Source organism: Puma concolor, chromosome A2 (assembly GCF_028749965.1).
Source record: "Puma concolor isolate L17-30 chromosome A2, mPumCon1.1.hap2, whole genome shotgun sequence".
Lineage (NCBI taxonomy): Eukaryota > Metazoa > Chordata > Mammalia > Carnivora > Felidae > Puma > Puma concolor.
Genome location: NC_141668.1, coordinates 139,373,061 through 139,399,258, shown reverse-complemented (window position 1 = coordinate 139,399,258; position 26,198 = coordinate 139,373,061). Strand labels below are relative to the sequence as shown.

The 26,198-nt window shown below is 42.5% G+C and overlaps 1 protein-coding gene across 29 annotated transcripts in view; it reads left to right on the top strand.

Annotated features, from left to right (window-relative positions):
• LOC147583560 (uncharacterized) overlaps positions 1–26,198 on the top strand; it is a 321,362-nt gene that overhangs the window by 155,656 nt on the left and 139,508 nt on the right. For 14 of the 29 annotated variants that reach the window (XR_015248312.1, XR_015248310.1, XR_015248308.1 and 11 more), the window contains 2 exons: positions 1,392–2,555; positions 11,064–11,166. Coding sequence is in view for 21 of the 29 variants with exons in the window: in XM_086697664.1 (XP_086553790.1) it covers positions 2,234–2,555; positions 11,064–11,166 (425 nt within the window). In the remaining 8 variants the exon portion in view is untranslated. Of the gene's footprint in view, positions 1–1,391; positions 2,556–11,063; positions 11,167–15,091; positions 16,151–26,198 lie in introns of those variants that run through there. The other 15 variants (XR_015248305.1, XM_086697670.1, XM_086697676.1 and 12 more) reach the window with 3 other exon arrangements.

The window sequence follows — 26,198 nt, the reverse complement described above, 5'->3', positions numbered from 1 at the left end:
TCTGGCTCCAGGGTCTGCTCTCAGCTGCTACACTGTACCTACTCGTTTCACATGTGTCTATATTAATGTATATTTGAAACAAAAAGATAACTATTATAGCTCTGGACAAGTCCAAGGCATGCAAGGTGTTGGTAATCCATTTGGTATAGCTATGGCGTCCAGACATACCTGTGAATGGGTCGAACCTCAAGTGACAGGATTTTCACAATAACATGTTGGGGTAACACATCTACATTAAATGACAGATTTATTTTAAACTTGTAGATTTACACAGATATACTGAATATCTGCGCATTTGGTTTTATTCTCTCCAGGGCTGTACTGCAGGGATATTTTCCCCTCTTAAAGAGCAAAAATTTTGAGGGCTGTGTAAGAATGATTAACTGGGAGAAACATTGATTCTAGTCCAAATCTCCTAATTTGGAAGTAAGGAATTGAAAGCCTGGGCGGTAAAGCACCTGCTAAAAGTAACAGTTAATTGGTGTTGACAATAATGATATTTTTCCTGAACTCTTACTATGTAGCAGGTACCATTTTAAGTGTTGTTATGAGGCTTATGATATTTAAATCTAATTACAACATTTATGGTAAACACTACTGTGTTACCTCCATTTTACAGGCAGGTAAACTGAGGCTGGCATAAAGTATAATCTGCCATGCGGTCACACAGCGGTAAGGGATGGAGCTGGACTTGAACCTTAGCTTGTCTAATTCCAGAACCTACGATGTCACCTCTGCCACTACACTTCCGCCCGTGTGAAGTGTTAGCAGTTCATCACAAAGCAAGTCCCTATCTAGATTTCTTTCAACGTCACATGGCCTGCCACTGCCTCTGCGTACTGAGATGAACTGCTGCAAAACAAACTTCAGAAGGAAGAGATGGGATGTATGATTCTGAAGGGTACCCTCCCCTCTCAAAATAACCATTTGAAAAGTTTCAAAATAAATGCAGTTCCAAGCAGAACGCTATTAAAACGCTATTAACTCACCTGCCATAATAGCAAACATTCTTTGTTTGAATGCAATGAGATAATGCCATTAGAATACCAAAAGAAAAATGTTTAACTGTACATCTGTAAATGTTTTGTAATACCATGATCATGTTTTCCTAACAATAGGATGTAACTTGTTACAGGTGAGCCAAATATAAGTTCACTTCCCTAAGAATTCTCCCTCTCAAGCTTCTCCTGCTCCAGCCCTCATCTTGTTTTCTATTTCTGACGTTTACAAGGCACTGATACGATTTCAATAACAAACAGTGGCCTGTAGGTAAGGCTTTCATCAGAAAGAGGATCTCACGGTTTTCTTTATAAGCAGCACCTTGATTAACTGCCACTCTTTGGTGATGATAAAATGAAGCCAAGTTAATAATTTTCTGTTCTCATTTCCAGTTGAAGACAATGGCCACAGAGGAAATACGAATGCTTGGTTTGCAGGCTTTAAAGCCTGAGAGTCTGCTAAAAAAGTAGAATCCAGAGAAGTAAAGCTGCCGTGAAAACGTGAGAAAATCTACAGAGAGTAGGAGAGTGTCCTGAGGTTTCTGTCATCACAGCCATATGAGCCAAGCGTTAGCTCCATTTGACAGACTCGGGGAACTGAGGCCATACAACCAGCAGGGAGCGGACCTGAGGTGGGCACCCATGTGCACCTGCTTGTAAATGTGCACTCTTGCCGTCGTTCCGGGCTGAGGCAGGAGGGGAACCAGCAAATGCACCAGGGAGCCCTTGGAACACACACATCCCTGCTGATGACCCTCTCCTCCTCACTTCAGTTTCCCAAACATTTCCTATGATTAAGGAAGGGAATTAATTATTGATGAGGCAGCAGGCCAGCACAGATAGAAATCCCACTCGGACTGGACACGTTGCCCCTGTGGAGAGCTGGGATTACCGTGGAGGAGAATCGTTTTGCTCTTCCTTCAAGAAAAGGCCTGAACAATTGGTCAGCGCCCAGCAGCCTGGTCTTCGGGCCCAAATGGACATGGCTCTAATTAAAGGCTGTTACTCAGGCCACCTGGTCTGTTCTCTCCCCGTGAAGTGCATTGCGCCAAAAGGTATATCACGTCAAGGTAGAAAGTGGAAATCTAACAAAACGCTTCATCGCTGAATATTGGGATGTGCCACAGTGCAAAGAAAGATCACTCATTCCAGCCAGTGGAACGCATTTAATATTGTCCAATCCTAAGAAGGACTGACTGCAAGATCCAAGCTGAACGGTATCCAGACATCTTAGCATGGCCCACAAGGTCTTCCATGATGTGCCTTCGCTGATCTCGGCTTCCCCACAAGGTCATGATCATCCCGCCCCAAGGCCTGTGCCGTTCCCTGGGCTGGACTACCTTCTCCACCGGTCTCAGGGATGGCTCCCATTGGTTTCAGTTTCAGCTGAAATGTCACCTTCTCAGAGACCTCTTCCTCTGTCCCAGGGCACAGCCTTTCACATGACCCTGTCATTTCTCGTCTTCGCAGCATCGAGGCTGTGGGAATACCTCTGCTTTGATTTCCTGCTGCCGTCTGTCTCCATCACAAAAATGAAACTCCCTGAAAGTAGGAATGGTCTGTGGTCTGCAGGTGGTACCTTAGCATCTAGAATAGTGCCAGGCATGAAGCAGATGCTCAGTAATACTTGTGATGTTTTAATTAATGACGCCAAGGGCATAAATAGAGACTATATAATGGTCTTTGTATTTATTTGCAATAGAAGAAACTTCAATGAAAAGGGAAGGGGCATATGTAATGGCAAAGGCTATCAGTGAATTTATGATTGCCTGGATCTTTATGAGTCTTGACTGAAATCTCACCAAACTAACACCTATTCACCTTTCAGCTCGGAAGCAGAGCTCACTCCCTTCTGGAAGCTTCCCCAACCAACATATTTTCTTCAGTCTTGCTTCCTCACGTATGCTTCTTCTATGATCGCACTAATCACACTATACTATAACTTCCAGCTTCCTAGTTTGCCTTCACCACCGGATTGTTTTTGTCTTGCATAGTGCATGGTACTTTGTTGTTACCCAGTAATTAAAAATAAATAAGATAGGGGCACCTGGCTGGCCTAGTCAGAGGAGAATGTGACTCTTGAACTCAGGGTTGTGGGTTCGAGCCCCACGTTGGGTGTAGAGACTACTTCAAAATAAAATCTTTAACAAAATAAATAAAACCAACCAAACTGAACCCAGCCAAACAAAATAAGATAAAATAAGATGAAATAAGATAAAAGAAAAGGAAAGAAAATGAGATAAAATAAAATAAAATAAAGGGATGCTTATGACATGGTTTTAAAGGAAAGCTCTAAGTTGCCACTGGAGGACTTTTCACCGACTGTTAAAGTGTCTAATAAACCCCCTGTGCCCAGAAATCACTTGGGCTCTCTCCCCTCTTTGAGTGATTACCAAGAGGCATTATAACCCTCTGGGGAGTCTTAGCTCCCAGACTCTGCCATTTAGAGTGTAATGTAAGAAGTCCGTTTCTGGAAGCAACACCGTGCATGGTGGTACCTTCCAGCATAGTGAAAACTCGAAAAATAGGGTGGTCTCAGCCAGGGGTCAAATTGCAGATACAATGCTTTATGTATCTGGCAGTGCTCTAGAGACAAATACATAATCACCGAGGTATGCGATCTGGTCGGAAAATTCAGGCCAGATAGAATGACACGGGTAGAAACGCACACGCACACAAACACACGTAACAATGAGCACTCTTATTTGTAAAAACCACATGAAGGGATGGCAGTTCCCTACCTCTGAAGTGATTTATAAATTAAAATAATTGCCTCTTTGAACTGTTCAGATATTAATTGACCTATCACTAATGTATGCACGGTCCCCAAACCATCCAAACATTACCTAAACATTTTTATTCCCTTTATTCTGGATATCCAAAAAGACCACAAAAATAGGCTCTTTGTTCTGATGCCAAGGGCCATAAAGGAAAAGCCATCATCTTTGATGACTTTGCTGTTCTTATTCTGTTTCTTCCTCAAATTAATTCTAAGTGAAATAGTGAGTACTCTGAGCTTGAATAAGCCTTCCCACTCCCCTCCCCTTCTAACAATCTCATCCCAGCGCACATGGATCCAGTTCTGGCTCAGATTTCTGGTAATGAGAGCAGGGCAATTCATTATATTTTTTATTAATTTTAGCTTTGGGTACACATCCCAAACCACCCCAGATTGTGGGTGGCAGGCATTTCCTTCCTAGGTAGAATGAGGGAGAAACTACACATTGGCCAAGGCCCAGATGTGCATAGACTGGAACAAGTTTCCTGGGGGCCCATTCTGCAAAGGGTGATCTTGACCTAAATTGAAAGGCAGGCAGAAAAGCATAGCGCTTAAGACAGGAGCTTTAGAGCAGTAGTTGCAAACCAGAGGCGATTTTGCATCCCACCCCCAGGGCAAATATGGCAAAATCCGGACACATTGTTGGTTGTTACAACTTGGCACAACCTGGCAGTTGGCAGGGGTGGGAGGGTGGGGTGTGGAGGGGAGTGCCAGTGGCACCTAATAAGCAACTAAGGATAGTGCTCAATCCTACGATGCCCAAGACAGCCCCCACAACAAAGGACTATCCAGTCCAAAATGTCAAAAGTGCTGAGGTTGAGAACTCTACCCTAGAGTCCAAAACATTTGAATTCACATTCCCACTCTGCTCTTTTATGGCTGGGACCGTGGGCCATGTTTCCTGATCTCTCCGAGCCTCAGATTTCTCTTCTGCCAATGGAGATAATGATAAAATACCCACTCTGCTGGCCTTCTGTCAAGGCTGGCACTGGTGAGGGTTTGTAAGTACAATTTATTTTCATTTCTCTATTAACGTATTTGTTTTAAGTTTGTTTTTGAGATGGAGACAGTGCAAGAGGGGGAGGGGCAGAGAGAAAGGGAGGCAGAATCCCAAGGAGGCTCCATGCTGTCAGCACAGAGCTGGACATGGGGCTCAGACTCACAAAACCTTGAGAACATGACCTGAGCCAAAACCAAGAGTCAGACGCTCAGTGGACTGAGCCACCCAGTCTCCCCTGATGTATTTTATTTTTTTAATGTATTTTCATTTACTACATAATTATTGTAAGAATCAAGTACTTTTTAAAATTTTATTTTTTGCTTTATTCCATTTTGTTTATGAAAAAATGCTTTTATGTTTATTTTTATTTTTGAGAGAGAGAGAGAGAGAGACAGAGCACCAGCAGGGGAGGGGCAGAGAGAGAGGGACACACAGAATCTGAAGCAGGCTCCAGGCTCTGAGCTGTCAGCACAGAGCCCGACATAGGGCTTGAACCCATGAACTCTGAGATCATGACCTGAGCTGAAGTTGGACGCTTAACCAACTAAACCACCCAGGCGCCCCTATTCTAATTTGATTTAGAAAGAGAGTATGTGCAAGTCAGGGAGAAAGGCAGAGGAAGAGAGAGTGAGAGAGAGAGAGAAAGAGAGAGAGAGAGAGAGAAAGAGAGAGAGAGAGTGAGAGAGAGAGAGAGAGAGAATCTTAAGCAGGTTCCACACTCAGCACAGAGCCCAACACGGGGCTCAATCCCATGACCCAGGGATCATGACCTAGGCCTAAATCAAGAGTCAGACGCTCAACCAACTGAGCCACCCAGGTGCCCTAAGTACTTTTTTTTTTTTAAAGTAAGTTCTACACCCAGTGTGGGGCTTGAACTCACAACCCCGAGATCAAGAGTCACATGTTCTAGCGACTGAGCCAGCCAGGCATCCCTCTATTAATGAATTTTATTTTATTTTTTTTTATTTTAAAATTTTTTTTTTTCAACGTTTATTTATTTTTGGGACAGAGAGAGACACAGAGCATGAACGGGGGAGGGGCAGAGAGAGAGGGAGACACAGAATCGGAAACAGGCTCCAGGCTCCGAGCCATCAGCCCAGAGCTTGACGCGGGGCTCGAACTCACGGACCGCGAGATCGTGACCTGGCTGAAGTCGGACGCTTAACCGACTGCGCCACCCAGGCGCTCCAATGAATTTTAAATGAAAACACAAATTGCCACAACTTGAGGGGAACTGTCAACTTTTAAATTTCAGTTCCAAACCCAAGTTTTACTTTGTCATTATATTAATGCAAAATGCATGATTCAATGGAAGGATACAGAAATGCATAATTCAATCTATAAAATAGAAAGATCTGGCAATAATTGACTCTTCATTTGGTGTGGCTAAGTAACACTAATTTCAAAATGTCAAAAACCCATTCTGTTTTGAGTCAATAATAGGAAAAAACAATTATGAATAGATATGTTTTCCAGCCTCTACCCAGATCCATGGTGGCAAAGTCAGAAATACAGGACTACTTGCTTGAGTTTAAAAAGTTAAAAAAGTCCCAAGTTTCTAGTGGGCAAAGACACAGCGTTTTCAAAATGCTTAAGAGAGTAGAAGAAAAGGGACATCTAAGTCACATTCTGGTATGCTTCCATGTGATGTTAATATGTAATATCAGTTTAAGCAAATATGACTGCTATACAAAGTTTAATATTTATCTGACTATGAAATCAATGTGGTCTTATAACACGTTTACACGAAAATTGTCCTGAAACTGTTATTTAAAATCCGAAATCTTTTGGTATTACATAGAAATAGTGTGCTAGTGCTTTATATCACCTGAAAATACTGTTCCCAGATAATCTGATGTGTGAAAATCACGGCCTCCCGATACTTGTGAAAGTCACAACTCACCCTTCCTTGTACTGGTTCTTACTGAACAGACTAACGAGGATGGTCCTGGGGTGCCTGGATTAATACAGTTAGTCCTGGATTCTCTCTCTCTCTCTCCTTCTGACCCCTCCCCTGCCCTCTCTCACGTACATGTGCTCACTCCCTCTCAAAATAAAAAATAAAAATTAAATAACAATTTTTAAAAAAGAGGACAGTCTTTCTGGTCATTCTACAGATATTTCCTGAGTGCTAACTATGCGCGCCCACTATGACAGGTGCTGGGGATAGGTCACGTTTTGCAACATTCAAACGGTCAGGAGATCGCTTGCATAGCTTGGAGAGTGAGTTCTCAGATTCGGGAGTCAAAGAAAGGTGGCTTGATTTCTGGTTAAGCCATGTGTTAGCTGGTGACCCTCTGGCCACCTATCAAACTTGCCAGAGGCTCAGTTTCCTCAGCTGAAAAATAGGCTGAGAGAGTTTTTCTCCCCTTTTGTTAAAAAAAAAAAAAAATGCCAGTACAAAGCACTGTACAAAGCACAGTACAAAGCACAGTACAAAGCATTAAGGAAAGTGCTCAAAAACCAGTTATGTTATTATAAGGGCCACTATGCTATTTTTACAGCCCAGAAATGGCCCAGTTTTGGAAAATGGAGGCCGTGTTTCTACATCAATGGGAGAATTTAAAAAGCATTACAAACGGGAGGCTGAATAAGCCATATTTCTTACAGTTACGTGTATACGCTTACCAAATGGAGCCAGCTGTCACAAAAACAATCCAAGGTTGTTGTTGCTGCTTTTTGTTTTAATTCTTAAACTTCTGATGGCCAACTGGATGCTTAATCCAGTAGCTGGCCGAGCTTCTCCACATTGCATTGTTTACATATTTTCTTCAGACATGGGTAGTATTATGAAACAAACCCTTCAGTTTGCACACATTCAGAGCTGCTCTCTAACTTCACTTCTGACAAATGTATTTTTTTAATGTTTATTATTTTTGAGAGAGAGAAAGAGAGAGAGAGAGAGAGAAACAGAGCATGAGTGGGGGAGGGGCAGAGAGCGAGGGAGACACAGATTCAGAAGCAGGCTCCAGGCTCTGCCAGCACAGAGCCCAACGCGAGGCTCGAACTCATGAGCTGTGAGATCATGACCTGAGCCAAAGTTGGATGCTTAACCAACTGAGACACCCAGGTGCCCCCTGATAAATGTATTTTTTATAGACAGCCAACTCATGACAAAATTCTCAATGGTCGTGAAGAAGAAACACAAATGGTAAATAGCACTTACTGTTTTTCTTATTAAAAAAAAAAAAAGCAATACGTGGTTTCTTGTGAAAAATATAAAAAACACAAAAGGAAGAATATAAAACATTCACCTCTAATCTCAAAGACCAGAGAGAGTTTTTCTTTTCTGTGCGTGTGTGTGCATGTGCGTGTATGTGTTTGTAGGCATACACATTGAATGCTACTCTCCCTCAACAAACTTTTCCTATTTCATTTTATCCTTGATTGGGATCACCAGATGTTACCATACTAAAAACAGAGGTCAGCAAACTCTTTCTGTGAAGGGCCACATAGTAAATATGTCAGACTTTGTGGGCCATGTCATCTCTGTCACAACTATTTGATTCTGCCATAGTAGCATGAGAGCCACCATAAACAATCTGTAAATGAACGTGGCTGCATTTTGCTCACTGCAAGCTAGATTTCTCCCCAGCCCGTATTTTGCCGACTCTTGTACGAGAGCCTCATGGATAGTTATGATAGATTATGAAGCATAATTATACTCTAGTGTTATCACTAAGTATATTTTGTTATAACGCTTCCAAGGAAAAACGATGGCTCTTTAATCTCGTAGAGTGCTTTTTAAAATTTATTTTTTATTTGATTTTTTTTAAGTAATCTCCACAACTACTGTGGGGTTCGAACTCACACCCGGAGATCAAGAGTCACGCGCCCCACCAACTGAGCCAGCTGGGCACCCAATGCCTTAGACGATTTCTTAAAGGGTTATCACGTGAGCGCGTATTTTGAGAAATTAAACATAAACGAAAGATAACCAGGCATGAAAGGAAACAAGTTTTCTGGAGGTCAATTAAAAATGCAAAGGACTCCTGACACGGCTCATAATTAAGTGTGCGTTTGTTTCCCCTGAGCTCGTTCGTGTTGTTTGGGGAGCAGCATTCCCAGGGAATGCAGGAAGAGGTGGCCTGTTTCTCCTGGCTACCAGAGTCTTTGTGTTGCCTTACGTGAATAGTGTGAATCCAACTCTCTGTCGCAGCTGCTCCCAAGATCCAGTAGCTTTCTCAAATAATAACATCATTTGTTACTAAATGGTTCAAATGGGGGAAAGGAAGTCCTTGAATGGATTCCTTTGTGTTTCTTTCTGTGGAAACAGAGAGGCATGGGTTATAGGTTGTGCTCTGCGGGAAGCGAAGTCAGGGTCAAATATTAGCATTTAGGAGGTTGATTAGGAAGTGCTCTTGGGATCAACACCTGGGGACGGGGTGGGACAAAAGCAGGATGGGGCAGCGAGAGAGAGAGAGAGAGAGAGAGAGAGAGAGAGAGAGAGGTTGGGCTGTTCTGCATTCTCAGCAAAAGCTCAGCAGACCCCAGTGGGAGCTCTGGAGCTGGGGAGACCCTGCGACATCGTCCTGAGTTGGAGAGAGGAGGCCTGGCCTTTCCAGTGGTGTTGACCAGGTACTGGCAGAGGGCAAGGTAGCGTCTTTTCCCAAGGTGGGCAGACAACCAAGGGTGCTTTCTAGCAGGGAGGATAAGTCCTTCAACCCCGAAGGAAGTTTACGGGTGGCCCGTCAGGGCACCTACTGTCTCCAGGGTTAACTCGAGATGAGAAACTTGCCCAAGTCAATATTCTGTCCTTAGTTTGAAAAACCAATGTTTTAGGGGTAGTGTGGCATTTTAGCTCAGGTTTAATTAAGCCATTTTGGTTTAGTGATTTCACTGAGTCATTACTTCAGTTTCAAGACCTGCCAACTCTCTCTGTGCAAGGCACTGTCAGTGCATGTAAGTTAGATACAAAAACAAATTCAAGGCCTAGGTCTTGTCCTCGGGGACCTGATAGTCTCTTTGGAGAATGCAGAAACTTGACATTCAAGGATTTTGAAGTGGTGACAAGTATTGGGGATGATGTAGCAATTCTTGGGCTTAAAAAACCACGCTTTGGGGCGCCTGGGTGGCTCAGTCGGTTAAGCGTCTGACTTCGGCTCAGGTCACGATCTCACTGTCCGTGAGTTCGAGCCCCGCGTCGGGCTCTGTGCTGACAGCTCAGAGCCTGGAGCCTGTTTCGGATTCTGTGTCTCCCTCTCTCTCTGACCCTCCCCTGTTCATGCTCTGTCTCTCCCTGTCTCAAAAATAAATAGTTAAAAAAAAAAAAAAAAAACCCGCGCTTCACCCAACCCAAATTCATGCAAAAGAATTCCCATTTTACTTTTTTAAGCCACTACCCTTTATAAGTTTATTAATAAATGGCATTAGTAATAATCATGGCTCCGTTTCTGCTGCAGGGAAGCCTGGGGTAATAAACAGAGTAGAGATGTGTGGCAAGACTTGGAGACTGGTATCATGGCCAAGATTTATTATCTCCGATAGACACTTAGTTATCTAAAGTCCCCTGTGCCAGCTACCCCAGCTTTCAATACTGTGATCTATCATCTTCTTTGGGGTGTCACTTTTTTCTTCCCCCGAGGGTTGTATATATTTTACCAGCATATTATAATACATTACAGATATTACCCAAGGGTCCCATTGAATAAGAATCCTATATTCAAAACACACTTTGACTCACAAATGGAATACAGCGTTAGCGCTTTTTCACCTGCAAGTTACAAATGAGATCCCTGTACAATTAAGAAGCCAGAGTGGGACTTTATACTGGCACCTGGAGGGTTGTGGACCAAGTTCAAGAGTATGAAAAAAAGTGCTCTCTCAGAGGAGAGCAAAAAAGATCTCATTCAGAACACATAAAATGCCCAAATAACTGCTTCCGTGTAACATACGTGCAAGGCGTATGTAACTACCTGGGGTTTTACGGTTTTTAGGAAATACTGGATGTCAAATATCATGTTCCGCAACAACACGATTCTTTTTTTTAAAAACATTTTTTTTTTTTTTTTTACAATTTCTCTATTTTTGAGAGACAGAGAGAGACAGAACATGAGTGGGGGAGTGGCACAGAGAGGGAGACACAGAATCCGATACAGGCTCCAGGCTCTGAGCTGTCAGCACAGAGCCCGATGCGGGGCTCGAACCCACAGACTGTGAGATCATGACCTGAGCTGAAGTCGGACGCTTAACCGACCGAGCCACCCAGGTGCCCCACCGCAATAACACAATTCAGTATCAGCGGTTTCGTTTACTCATTATTTATTCCTTCTTTCATTCCATCCAGGCAGCGTCACTGATATCGTCTGTGTGGATGGTGCCCCTGGAGCTGGGCAGTACACAGCCTGTACAACTGCATCCTGGGGCCCCGATTCAACAATATGTACTGGGTGAGTATGTGCCAGGCACTGTGCTGGGCACTGAGAGCGGAGTGGTGAGCAAGACAGATTCGGATCTTGCCCTCATGGAGCTTTATTTAAATGAAGTCGGAAAAAAAACCCACAAAAAGCAAACAAATACAAGTTGAGATAAGTCCTCTGAAGTATAGGCACAGGATAGGATATGGACCTCTCACACGGAGATCTAGGCTGGCAGGTAAGAAATTCTGAGGAAGTAACTTTGAAGGGGGGGCCTAAAAGACAAGAATGTGCGTGGATGTGAAAACTGGGATAGGGAAGATCAAGAAGTAGTATGAGATAGCCCCAGAACTGAACCGGACCAGTGTAGACGGGGTGCAGACGTGGGAGCGGGAGGAGATGGGGCTGGAGAAGCAGACAGGGGACAGACCTTCCAGAGCTTTGAAGGCAGTGTTGAGGATTTCGGTCTTCGTCCTAAGAAATATCGGAAGAGGGCACCTGGGTGGCTCAGTTGGTTAAGCGTCTGACTTCATCTCAGGTCATGGTCTTGCAGTTCCTGGGTTCGGGCCCCGCGTTGGGCTCTGTGCTGACAGCTCTGAGCCTGGAGCCCGCTTGGGATTCTGTGTCTCCCCACCCCTCTCTGCACCTCTCCTGCTCATACTGTCTCTCTCGAGGCAGAATTATTTGATGTTAACATCAAAGACCACCGCAATCAAGTGTGGGGTTTGCTTATTAATATGCCATGTAGCTAATAAAATGGTCATTCCCCTTTTATTTACCAGAAGCCTATGTGACAGCCTAAAAGTGAATCCCTCTTTCCTCTTCTGTAACATATAGTACTGACTTGTTTGGGGATATTTGACAGACTAAAATTTAAGCCCTCTTTCCTTTTCCAGAATATGTAGTACCAATTCGTTTGGGATTGCAGTGAAAATTCAAAGAGACAATACATAACTAAACCATTTAGCACAATGACTGCTCTACCATAATTATTGTTAGCTGATCTTGCTTACTACTGTTAGCCGTACATATGTTAGACGTTTACGGTAAGAATCACATCCTTTTCCCTCTAAATTGAGAACCAAAATTCGAGAAAATAGATACAGGAATTAAACCAAGAGAGATGAAAGGATTAGTTTTGTAGCTGATATTGCTAATTGGAAGAACATGGACTGGATTTTCTGTCCACCTCTACCAAATCTACCAATTGGTATAGCTAAGCCCAGGAAACATGGAAATTGCTTTTTTGCCTCCATCAAAGAGGGGAGCGGCCCGGACACTGTCCCTTCCCAGGTTGGCTGACATCATGGCAGAACAGAGCCGACCCCTCAGGTGAGTCACAGAGCAGAGAAGTTGAGAGCTCTGATCGTGGCGTTGGACACGTGAGCGAACCTGGCCGTGCCATTCATTAGCCAAGAAATACCCAGCTCGCAACGTTTCTGTGACAGTCTTGCCATCTCTAAGAAGTGGATGGTAATGGTAGCACCTCACAGGACTGTCATGGGGGTTGAATAGATGAAAATGTTGCTCTCTGGCACATAGAAACTCCCGTAATATATGTTTGTCGCTATCAGTATCGACAAAAAGAATACAGAATACAGAAAGCATGGCACCCCCATGTTCTCCAGTCCCTCGTATCAAAGAGGTTACTCTTCTTTCCAAGGAGAAGAGCACGTTAGGAGCCAATACTTCTGAAAGAGAGGTCGTGGTCCCATGCATTTTCTTTCTCTACTCTGGATACTAAGCAGAAGGGAATAGGGTTTACCTTCCATATATTTTATCACTTGATATGGGTTTGAAGCTATCCTATCCCTGCAGGTCCCTGTGTCCACCTGGAGAGAAGGGGCTTTGTCACATTCATTAAATATTCCCATAAAAAGGGCCATGTGCTGTGCTTTGCATCCAGTCAGCACTCAATCAATGCATGATGCATTTGAACGTGAGCATCTTTCTCTGAGAGATTTTGTTTCCAATATACTACTTGTGAGGGGCTAATGTGCGGGGGCAAAATACAGGCTCTGAACAGAAGTGTGAGGTTCCCACTTGTTTGCTCCCTTTCTTCAAAACAGTCGAGCCTTCTGGATCCTGATTTGCAGGACCATCCTGAAACTGCAGGATATCTGACACTGACAAATTTTTTAGCACAGGGCAAACACTTTTTACATTCAACTTCCTCGTGTCTGCTTTTTTCCTGATCTAGAGTTATTGGACTTATATGTCCAAAGCAGAAACAAAGAATTAGCAAAAAGTTTACTGTAAGATGAACACCTTCATTTATTTGCTCCCTCCATTTGTATGCTCATAAATTAGGTTTAGCTAAATATACACATAGAGGAAGGATTCAGTGAAATATGGAATGGCAACTGGGGCGCCTGGGTGGCTCAGTTGGTAAGCATTTGACTCTGGATTTCAGCTCAGGTCATGATGTCATGGTTTGTGGGATTGAGCCCTGCATCAGGCATAGTGTGGAGCCTGCTTGGGATTCTCTCTCTCCCTCTCTCTGCACGCCACCCTCCACCCCTGCGGCCTGTTCTCTCTCTCTCAAAAATAAATAAATAAAACATTAAAAAATATGGTATAGCAACTAGGCAATATATTGTGAGGCTAGTAAATATGAAGATTGTGTGGCTATGTAGAAAACATTCACAAAATAATATTCAATTCAGTAAAGGAGGGCACCATACTGGAGGTATACTATCATTCTAATATAAGAAATACATTTCCTTTGTTGTACTAGTTACTCTCTGAAATTATTTGCTTGGTATTTATTACCTGGCTCCCCCAATTGCAATGTATGTTCAATGGGATTTTGCCTATTTTGTTTGTCTCGATAATTCCATGGCCTTGTGGCAGGGTTTGGCACACCATGGTCAGCTGGCCAAATCTGACACGCTGCCTGTTTTGTAAATAAAGCTTTATTGAAACACCACCAGCCATCTTTGTTCACATATTGTCTATGACTGTCTTTGCCCTACAATGGCTGACCTGGGCAGTTGTAACAGAGCCTGGGTGGCCCTGGAAATCTCAGTCTTTTACTACGTGGCCCATCATGGAAGATGTTTGCTGATCTCTGGCCTAAACCACTGGCCGACACATGTTAGTGCTTAAGAAGACTTAGAGAATGAATGAGTGAGTCAATGGATAAATGAATACATGTAAATAAAGAGCGATAGAAAATGCTGATAAAGAAAAACGTGTATGAAAGGGATAGAACTATGGTTGACATTCTTGCCTTTTGAAATCCTGAACTGTTTAGCAACGTTATTCCTTAAACAGAAGTAGAAGAAAAATTTTAAAAGTCATCCTACCATCTTTGTAGATCTCAGAGAATATAGTTTTGAGGTCTGCGGTTCAAGAATTGCTGAAATTCTAGATTATTGAGCTATTCACTCATGTTTTCATTTTTAGTTCAAAAGCAAAGTGCCCTCATTACTAATTATCCTTCTAATTGTGAGTTAACAGTGGGGAAAGCCAGTCCGTGGGGATTACTGGAGAGGCTATGCCACAGCAGACCGTGTGGGTTGTTCAAACATGAATGGAACAGACCCGACTTGTGTAGTAATGTAAATAATATTTACCAAACTGGCCATTCATCAGAATTAAATTGATCCAAGGCCCCACGAGGCTTGGTTATCTCAGTCTGTGCTCCAGACATAACATTTACCTGATAACTCACAGGGTCCCCAGGCCAGCTCTGCCCTCCTTAGTGGAGTTCTTCTTCTTTCGGCCTTCAAAAAGAGTCTTCTTTGTTTAAAAGTCAATCTGTTGGCCGAAAAAAGAGAAATCAGCATATACCTTTTCAAAAGATCAAGAAACAAAAATAGGACGAGAGACATCTTGTTTGCTTCACGTGATGATGAAAATTGGTCTCACACACTGCCTCCATCCATTCCCATGTTCCTGTGAATCTGGTGAGCGCTTTTATAACTATTTGCTCATTTGCTTAACACTCCTTTAGGGTCCTATCCAACTACTAGCGGAAGCCAAAAGAGGAAAAGCAATCTATTCACCAAAAGTCTGCATTTTTAAAAGACATTCTGCATACTCCATTTCACAAAGAAACAACGGTACTGTGAGCTCTGGGACATTAATTTTTCATAGGCAAGATATTCATCTTTAATGCACATGGCCATAGGTTCAAAAAGTAATGTTAAGCTTGTGTATGTTGGCTGGAGTAATGCTGTTCAAGACTTCCTCCTAGCTCCCTGTTGTACAGGAGTTTTACCCCACTGTGTTCAGTGTTTTCCTTTGCATTTCAGAGCCCCGGAATCAAGTGTAATTGAGGTTGCATGCTGGATTTTGGTAGAGGCATGTGTTTGCGTGAATTTACCTGTATTTACATCTTTCATTAACAGTGGGGGCAATTATTCTAAAGTAACGCAACAATAAGGTGCAAATTATTTGACCCCTTTGAGCAAAAAGTCAGGAAAAGATCACAATGCCCCAGAAAGGTGCTCGGATACCTGAGTGACCTCATTAAATATGGCTGTCCCATCCCTCCTAGAGCTCCTATTTATAATTAATCATTAAAATGGCTAGATTAAGCAGAATCCAATTATGATGAAGGCATAGCTTGCCTCTTGGGAAGAGAAAACGGAAATGCTTCTCTAGCTTGGGGTGATACAGCTCTTTGTACAGGTTCACTTCGGAATTGACCTCGCTTGAACGGAGACGGGAAAGTTCTTCGAATGAACAGAAGAGGCGGCAGCCCCAATAAAACAGCACTGACATACGTAGACACACAGAGAATGAAGACACCACGTGGGACAGAATGCCAAAGGCATGCAAAAAGTCACGCCGACAGAAATGGAGCAGGGACGCTATTTGTGACTCTGCTTCATAAAACACATATTTACTTAGGCCACGAACATATCTTTCTCCACAATTTCAAATGTAGGATATCACATAAGCCTCTTTTTGCTCTAGACCCAGAGCTGCAGGAAGTCCACCAGCCGTGTACTCTGCTTTTATTAGGTTGAGTATATCCAGATGATTTTAATAAAGTTTTAAAAGGGCATTAGTTTCCTGCTAGTTCAATGAAAACCACTTGCAAGATGAATTTAAAGCAATAGATCTATTTCTTGTCAACACGTGCCCCTTTTATGCAAATAGGCTACTCTTCTGTAATAGCCAACAAAACAACACACACACATAATCATCAACTGCGTGTGACATGGAAGAAAAATGTCAGTGTTGTAAATGTTTAAAGATGAAGAAAATGGAACGTATGCTGGGTGCCATGGTATGCTGTCCAGATTCCCCATTCAGGACCGAGGTTCTTGTTACCTCAATTGCCGTAAGCTCAGAGTCTGGACACTGGAGGCTCTCTCTGGGAAGTGTCAGCCAAATAGTGTCTTTAAAAAAAAAGTGTTTATTTATTTTTGAGAGACAGAAACAGAGTGTGAGCAGGGGACGGGCAGAGAGAGAGGGAGACACAGAAACTGACGCAGGCTCCAGGATCCGAGCTGTCAGCACAGAGCCCGATGCGGGGCTTGAACTCACGAACCGCGAGATCATGACGTGAGCCAAAGTCAGATGCTTAACAGAGACTGAGCCACCTGGGTGTCCCGATAGTGTCTTAAGTCATGCCTGTTCCCTAGAGGCAGCTCACAATCCAGTGACTGGTCAATATGTGTGTTGCATGGGAGGGCAGAGAGAGGTGCATAAAGGCCTGACCCCCTGACATCACGTGACCGTGAGGCCGTTCTAGCAGGAAGCTACTGAGGTCTTGCTGTGACCACATCATGGTTCAACATCTCCTTGGGCCCAGTTCTACCTCTTGCTTCCTCCTACAGGGTTTAAACTTAAGAGAATTACATGCAGATCTGTAGGTCGGAGCTAATTTCCTAGGGAACCCAACCTAAAATAGTGAAGAATATTCCTTCCCAATCTCTCTTTGATTTTCTTTTCAGCTTTTTATTATGGAAATATGCAAACATACACAAAAGTCACGAATATAACTCATCAGCCTTATCAACATCTTGCCATTTTTGTTTCATCTAAGCCTTTTTTAAAGCTGTCTTCTTTTCAAGTTAATCATTTTAGCAGTAAATATTTCAGTATGTATCTAACATATGAAGATGTTCTAAAAGCAATAACCACAATGCTATTATAACATGTAAAATTAACATATAAAAATAATTCCTTAAAACCATCTAAAACCCAACCTGTGTCCAAAATTCCTCAGTTGCTTCCAATTTTTTTCTTTTTCTTTTCTTTTTTCTTTTCTTCTTTCTTTCTTTCTTTCTTTCTTTTTCTTTCTTTTCTTACAGGGCACAATGATTTGTGAATTGTTATTCCCACTTGAGGACTCATCTTAAGGTAATCATGACTCCTCACCAGCATGCCTACCCTGGCCTTCTATCTGGTCTCCTCGTCTGTACCTCACCTCCCTCTTTGGAAGCCTTTCCCACTGTTGTCAGGTCAGTTTTCCTAAGATTCAGCTCTATTAATGTTTCCTGCCACAAACAGCACTATTTCTCTAAGTATGGCGTATGGAACGTTAGTCTGTCAACTGGGTTTTAAGAAAGGAAAAAACATAAATGGATATTCTGTGATCAAATAAATCTCAGAAATGCTATGAATTTTGTTCCCTATTCAAGGCTCTGAGCAGTCCTGCAGTAAAAGACCTGTCAAACCTTTTTTTTTTTTTTTTTTTTTTTTTTTTTAAATTTTTTTTTTTTTTTTCAACGTTTATTTATTTTTGGGACAGAGAGAGACAGAGCATGAACGGGGGAGGGGCAGAGAGAGAGGGAGACACAGAATCGGAAGCTGGCTCCAGGCTCTGAGCCATCAGCCCAGAGCCTGATGTGGGGCTCGAACTCACGGACCGTGAGATCATGACCTGGCTGAAGTCGGACGCTTAACCGACTGCGCCACCCAGGCGCCCCCTGTCAAACCTTTTAATCCAGTGCTTTTCAAACCTGTTTGGCGATAGAACACTGTTTAGACCCTGTTGACATCCAACAGAGACTGTGCTCTGTGGAACACCCCTTGGGAATTGCTGGCTTCCTGGAACAGCATTCAAGGTCCTTTGTAGCCTGACTGCAGCCACATCTTCCAAGTAGTAGGTCTAGAATTTTCTTTCCATTTTTCTTCTTTGATCCTTTGGTACCTGCCACCTTAGACAGTCCTTTTGTTGAAATCCATCACATGCTGTATTTTTTTTTTTTAGTTTTTTGATGTTTGTTTATTTTTGAGAGAGAGAGAGAGAGAGAGAGAGAGAGAGGCAGAGAGAGGAGGAGACACAGAATCAGAAGCAGGCTCCAGGCTCTGAGCTGTTAGCACAGAGCTCTATGTGGGGCTTGAACTCACTAACAGTGAGATCATGACCTGAGCCAAAGTTGGATGCTTAATTGACTGAGCCACCCAGGCGCCTCTCCATCACATGCTTTAAATCCCAGATTTTCTAAGAAGCCTTACACATATTTCCCAACCAGAGTCAATCGTTCCTTTCTCTGAATTCTCAAAGTATCTGTGCAATATGTGGCAGCCATGGAGGCCTCGGGCTCTGAATGATGTTTTGCAGGTTGCCAGAAAAAGGACTTTCTCATTTCAAAATGGGAAAATGTAGCACTTGCTCCATTAGAATTAAGTTGTGGGTTAAACAAGAGGATGAATGTGGGTACGATTAAATCTAAAGTATTAAAATCAAGGACTGCATAGAATTCATCATTGTACTTTCTGATAAATCTTGCATAGCTTTGAGTACAAGAGATCTTTACTTATGTTTGTAGAGTTGTTATACTCAACTGTTGACTCAATTTTTCTACTCAACTGAGATTCTGGGTCATCTGTTACCTTCATAACATTGATGACACAAATTCTTTGTGCTTTTGGAGGAGAATTCTGTGTTTTAGGCTGTGATCATTCATCCTAGTTGTACTTATAAACGAGATGGGCTTTGGAAGGTCACTTATCCTCTCTGGAGCTCAGTCTCCAGATTTGTAACGTTTAAGAGATCAAGCTAAGTCAATAAGACTCTCAAAATTTTTTTAAATGTTTATTTATTTTGAGAGAGAGAGAGAAGAAGTGTGCATGTAGGAGGGGGAGGGGCAGAGAGAGAGAGGAAGAGAGAGAATCCCAAGCAGGCTTCATGCCATCAGCACAGAGCCAGACGCGGATCTCGATCCTGTGAACCACAAGATCATGACCTGAGCCGAAATCAAGAGTCACATGCTTAACCAACTAAGCCACGTAGGCACTCCTCAAAAAAATTTTTAAACCAAGACCTTTAAAAATTAATATTCCCATGATTTGAAAGACATTAAAAAAAAAAAAGCAAACAGGACTCATTGAAGTAATAATCAATACTGTTCCTATTTTTTTCTAATCAAAGTGATATTAAAAAAAACCTGATGATTTTGCTTCCTTGTTCAGTCTTATCACAAATAAGTGGACAGTTTTTCCCTGGGCTTTCTATAGTGTTGAACCGTGGCACTTAGACATAGACTGTGGCCTTCACGGATAGAGAAGGAACATAGATGATGAGTAGACCTCATCCAGACAGACAAGGCAGTGAGAGAGTCGGTAGGAACAATGATCTGGGCAGAAGGAACTGGTATAAAGGCCCAAACACAAGAAAGATCGGAGAAAATTCTGTACTTGAGGGAACTCTGTGTGTGTGTGCATGTGTGAATGCAGCACATATTTATACGGGGTCACGGTATAAAATTTATTGCTAACTATGTGTTGGGGTCAAAAAGGTTTGCTCAACATGACTCCAGACTTCAGGAAGCTTTCTTACAAATGCTTACTGAATCACCATGGGAACCAGGTGGTAGACATTAAACAAAGCAGCACAAATCCATCTCTCCCACTAAAACGTGGGGTTCAAGAGAGCATGACCTGTTGCTGTTGTGTAAGAATCTACTGACAAGTTCAAGTTGAAAGAAAAACTTCTCCCAGAAGACCAGAGATGGACTGCTTCACAAGATGCACACGTTTGGGACACCTGAGTGGCTTGGTTCGTTCAGCTCAGGTCATGATCTTGCAGTCCTTGAGTTGGAGTCCCACACTGGGCTCTGTGCTGACAGCTCGGAGCCTGGAGCCTGCTTCGGATTCTGTGTCTCCCTCTCTCTCTGCCCCTTGCCAGCTCGTGTGCACTCTCTTGCTCCCTAAATAAATAAATAAATAAGTAAATAAATAACATTTAAAAAACTTAAAAAAAAAAAAAAGGAGATGAATAGGTTTAATGCATCTCATGTTGGACAGGGGCAGTGCTCGGCCATTTCTGTAGTGTTGGATATTTGTGGTCTCAACTTCCTGTGGGAGAGGACTCCCTTTTGTGCTTAGCATCCACCATGGGAGGGCTGGGACCTGCCATCTGTGCACGAACTTCAAAGATATGTTTTGGTTTACATTCTGTTACAATGAACTCAATGCAAATTGTTTTTATGTTGTTTTTAAAATGTGTTATTTTACTTGTTTTTGGAAGAGGGACATTAAGGGCAGTGAAGTGGTATTGGCCATGGTTTAATATGGTGTTGGCCTGACTGGAAAAAAAAAAAAAAAGAAGAAGAAGAAAAGAAGATCAACAGTTATTAGTTTTGATTCATTGTTTTCTGTGGGAATCTAGTTTTTACTAGTTTTTTTTACTAGTTTTCAAATTCTATTTGGATCCACATTTTTCTTGGTAGGGGAAAATGCTAAATTTCCATTTAGATAGATGCACTTTAACAGTGGCAACTTGCCATATGCGCCTCCTTTCTTCCCTTATTTTTTTTCAAAATAGCACAAACCCTTCCTCGAGCTTCAGGCTGAGCTGAACTTTACTGAATGGTCCTTCAAAGGTCAACTGGAAGGCACTATTTCTCACGGACGAGAAGGCTCTCAATCAGAGCTTGGAGTGAACCGGCAGAGACATGACAGTGAATTGAATTGCATTTCTACTGATTTTGCTTAAGAGAAGTCAAGCTTAAGAGAGGTGTTGTCAACTGCCCGTGCTCACCGGTTCCCAGGCTAGACCTCAGCCCGAGCTCAGGAAAACCAGATGAGGCTCTTACATTTGACTTTATCGCCTCTTCAGATGCTTGGCAATAGCTTCTCCAAGATGCAAGTTGGCATGGCAAACACTAGCCATGCTGATCAGATAAAATGTACCGTACATTGTGTTACTGGCAAGGGAATTTCAAAAGTAATTGATGTTGGAGAATTGGAGATTTTATTTAGTGGTTAATTAAGTTTATTTTTACAGCAGGAGTCTCCAGAGAAAATTGCTAGTTTGTTAAGGGTATTTACTGTGATAAATAAGAAGATAGAATGAAAGTCCGTAAGAATTGTCAAGGTTTCTGATACTTAGAATTTTTTTCTGTTAGAATTATAATTATTAGAAGGGTGTAAATTATAATCAGAGGAATTATACAAATCACCTTCTGGCAGTTGGAATTGAGGAAGGAAAATCTCTAATAATTTAGACCAGAGTTTATTAACCTCGGCCCTATTAACAGTTTGGAGCAGACAATTCCTTGTTGGGGGGGGGCTCACCTATGATTGCAAGGTATTTAGCAGCATTCCTGGCCCCTGCCTCATAGATGCGAGTAACACCCCCCCCAGTGGTAATAACCAAAATTGTCTCCAGACCTTGCCAAATGCCCCAAGGTGAGACTACCCCCACTTGAGAATCACTAATTTTGGCAAGGATGGATGTTTAAAATGTAAGGGTCTAGTTCATTTCCTAAAAGAAAGAGAAAGAGAATAGAAGAGGGAGACAGGTAGTATTCTTTTGACTATAGACGCAACACCTTATAAAACATCGAAGCATATTATTTAAATGATACCAGATTACCTCAAGCTCCATCTCTGCATGTTGTCGCCATCAAGAATGTCACAAGCCTGACCTCCCAAAATCACTTAAAAAAATGTGGCTTGTCACCAAAGTCCCCCTAAGAGATGGAGGGACAGCAGATGCAGGTCATGGCTGAGACTTTGTTAAAGCTCTCTTCGACCACATATCAGTTCCTCTTATCGGAGCAGGTGCTCTCTCACAATTTCTCTTCTTCTCTCTCAGACTCAACCGCAAACCCCAGCTCTTGCGGGCTTTCCCATCTCTTTTTTGCTGTCCCCACTGTGGTAGCCACCGACCCAGTCCTTCCCCATGGGGTTCTCTACCTTTCTGGTCTAGATCCGCACGACCTCTTACCACATGGCTGCCTTACCTCTTGCCTAGATCCGCACTGCAAAAGGCCTGGAGCCCAAGCAAATACTTAATCTTCCGTGGAATGTTCTGAGGCGAGGGAAGGTTTTAAAGTTTTATACAAGACTGTTTTCGTCCCAGTCATACTAGGAAGAAGAAAATAAGCAGCCATTCCAGTATTCACAAACAAATCTGGCGGATGTCTAGGTAGGTGATTTTGACAGCTGGAGCTATAAGAAAGAGAGAATCAAGGGGGAAAATATATAGTTTGCATTCCCCAGTCATGGAGGGAAACTAAGATGACTTGACCTTTTCTTCCACATCCTTTATTGAATTACGAGGCTGACTTCAGGATGTTTCAGTTTTTTTTTAACTTTACTTTTCTTTATTTGAGAGAGAGAGAGAGAGAGAGAGAGAGAGAGAGAGAGGGAGCACGAGCAAACAGGGGAGGGTCAGAGAGAGAGGGAGAGAAAGAATCCAAGCAGGCAGAGCTCGAACCCATGAACTGTGAGATCATGACCTGAGGCGAAATCAAGAGTCGGACACAACCGACCGAGCCACCCAGGCGCCCCAGGATGTGTCAGTCTTAGATGGGACCGTCATCATCATGGTTGTCATCCTCCTCCTCATTTATTAAGTACTTACTAAGTGCCACAGAGCAAGCATTTGGAAGAATGTAATACTTAACTTTCATTACAATTATTAACATGGTACTATTAGTATGTCCAACTGACCGGAGAGGAAATGAGTCTCATAGTGGTTATGCCAGCTACCCAGGACCACATAGCTATAAAGTTTTGACTTGTAAGTGCAAGAAAAATTCCTGAGCTCAAGAATCTCTAGCTCCACTTCTTCCTTTGCCATGTGTCTGTCTTTGAACCCAGGCTAGGGTAAGTGGCCAGGTGCCTTTGCCACCTGACTTCCAACAAAGGTCTGTGGACGGCTGGAGGAGGGCTGGTCAGGTGGGCAGTGGGAGGCACTTTCCCCATGATTTCAATCTAAGAACACAGCCAAATATTCTTCCCTCTGCATACTAGCCATGCCTGTTCTAGTTTCGTTGGAAGCGTCTTGTGATCCTGTTACTCAAAATTGACTCCACATGCCTACAGCATCAATGTAGCACCTGGAAGCTTGTGAGAAATGCAGCATCTTGGACCACACTCCGGACCTACCGAATAGTATCCCAGGTGATTTGAATACAGTGTCCTGGGGATATTGGCATGTGATCCCAGTACAAAATTTCCATGGTCCCGTGGTTCCTCAAACTTGTGTCAACATCAAATTCACTTGGAGGGCTTGAGAAAATACACATTGCTGAGCCTCTCCTTGCCCTAGGGTTTTGGGTTTGGTAGATGTGGGGTGGGGCCCAAGAATCTGCATTTCTGATAAGTTCCCAGGGGGGCTGGGGAGCACAGTTCGTGAACCACTGTTACAGTCAAATAAATACACTGAGAAGCTGCTAAAAGTTAAACACTGGTTTTCTAACAGGTCTCAGAGCTGTTACTGGGCTAAGACTTGGGTTCCCAAAGCCCTGGCTCATTAAAACCAATTGGGGGCAGGGAGGCACGGGGAAGATAGTGTTCCACAAAATGCACTTTGGGAACCACCACTGCTCTGCAAACAATAAAGTCTACCAATTATGACAAAAAAACCCACAAAAGCTGAACGGAGTAAAATGACCACGACCGCTTAGGTTGAGCAAAGGATAGCCTTGACTTTGGTAGTGTCAGCACAGCTGTTGTGTCTTGGAGCAAATGAGAAGCACATTTCTCTAAGGGATTTCTACAGACTGAAAATAAATTATAAATTATTGAGATTCACATAACATAGACCGGGAATTAAAAAGAGACTAAAAAAAAAAAATCCTCAACGACATTTGAATTGCTGCTTCATTCCCCCTCCTCCCCCCCCCCCCCCATTGAAATACAAGCCAAGAATAAAACATTGATTAAATAGAGAGCATTGACATTTTACTCCTGCGGTGCTGGATACCAGCCTAGACAAAGAGCCGGTTAAACTCGAAAGACAAAGAGCCCTTTTGTGAGGCAGTAAGTTCATCTGGGAGAAATATTAAGTGAACTCTCAAAGGAGAGAGTTCTTCAACATCTTTACCTACAACATTCATTGAGAAGCAACAGGTAAAATCACACTCAAAATATATGGGGGATAAAGGGATTTATTAAAGGATGGAATTGGGATACACATAAAACACAACTTTGGCCTCCAGTGATGGAAATTTATACTAGGAAATCAAAACCAAAGCGAACAATGAGATATGAGCAAGAAGATATATTCTTCTGAGCAAACAAAACGTAAAATGTCAATCTGGTCATATTCTCTCTAGGGAGGAGATATAGCCGTGGACAAAATAGGCATTTTTCTGTCAAAGATCTAACTGTAATAAGGAGTACAGGTTTAAAAATAATAAACAGTAGATCAAATAAGATTCACGTTTGAAGATAGACAAGGAGAGGAGACAAAGTAAGAGGGATTGGGTAGATTTGCTTTTGAAACTGTGCTCAGGGAAAGCTTTTCTGATGATTTATTTGGGCTAAGAAGAAAGAGAAAAGAAGAAATGACCCACATAAATGTTTGGGTAAAGAGCATTCTAGAAATCCAGAATATGGTGTGAAAAGGACAATAATCAGAAAAAGAAACAAGTATTTATGGAACTGGAAGGACATGACATTAAATGGACACTAGCTTCACACGAGTGACCACGGTGAGTCACCTGTGAGTGTGTGCCTGCATATGCAGTAGGATGGTGTTCAAGATCAAGTTAGACCTCGGTCTCTTGATTTTGACCATTTCACTTCCTGTGATTCCTTCACTCAGCCCCCAGCCGTTACGGGTTGGTTTCTGCCATGTGAATACAGAACAAATACATCATGTGACTACGTCCAGTTCTACATGTAGAGTCACGTGTAGTATTAGTAACTGTTATTCTTTCTAAAGGATTCTTTTATATCCCCAGCCTGTGGTTAAGAGCTAGTCCTTAACAATGGTGCTAAGTTCAATTTTGGACAAACAAAGGCAACAATTTAAAGTTGCTCCGTGCTTACAAATCCTTCAGGAAGCTCACATCTCTTTAAAGTAGTGCTACAGTGAGAGATGAAATATTAAGGCATGCGTAGTCGATGATGGCCCCAATTCATTCTCCTTGTTGCATATTATTGTAAAAGACTTTCAGATGAACAGAGGTAGTAGGTAGATCTTACGTATAAGGAAATGATCGGTTGCGGCATTCAATAAGTTACAGATAAAGATTTCTTAACCCAAGACTGACAAAGATGAGCATGAAAGGGATATGAATGTATCTGGAAATGATTTGGTAGGAAGAGCATTTTAGAAAGTGAATATGCAGAAGATTACTATTGCATTATTTAATATAATTAAAATGAAAATAAGAGCACTCAGAAAAATCCCAAAAGGTTGGAGTTAATTATCAAATTGTCGTACTCAAGTATCGAAGGGGATTTGTTCCAGAAAGACGGAAGGCTGGCTGGCAAGTGAATTCAATGCAAGTAGCACAGCTCAGACTTGGGGAAAGAAAGCATTTCTCTTCCCTCCTGTGATTCCCAGTCCTATGAACCAGAGAATGTGCCTTCTAAGTTCAGATCCTGGCAATAGTAACTCTCCCACTGTCAGAGAGGAGCACAGGCCACGTGATTGCTTCATCACTCAGAAGCCTCAAATACTAGGTTTTCCCTGGGCTTTGAATTGGCATCAAGTTATTCAAGGCGGGCTGGAAACCTTCGAAGAAGAGGCAAAAGTCTGCTTTTCCTTTCCTTTCTGAGAGACGGTCTGATTGCATAATCATACCCCAGCCGAATCTGGCTTGTGTTGTTGGAGGAATTATCTCCTCATTAAAAACAAATCTTAATAGGCCTAATTTGAAGGCGGCTTTTGTCTGTAACTTGATCAAGAGGGT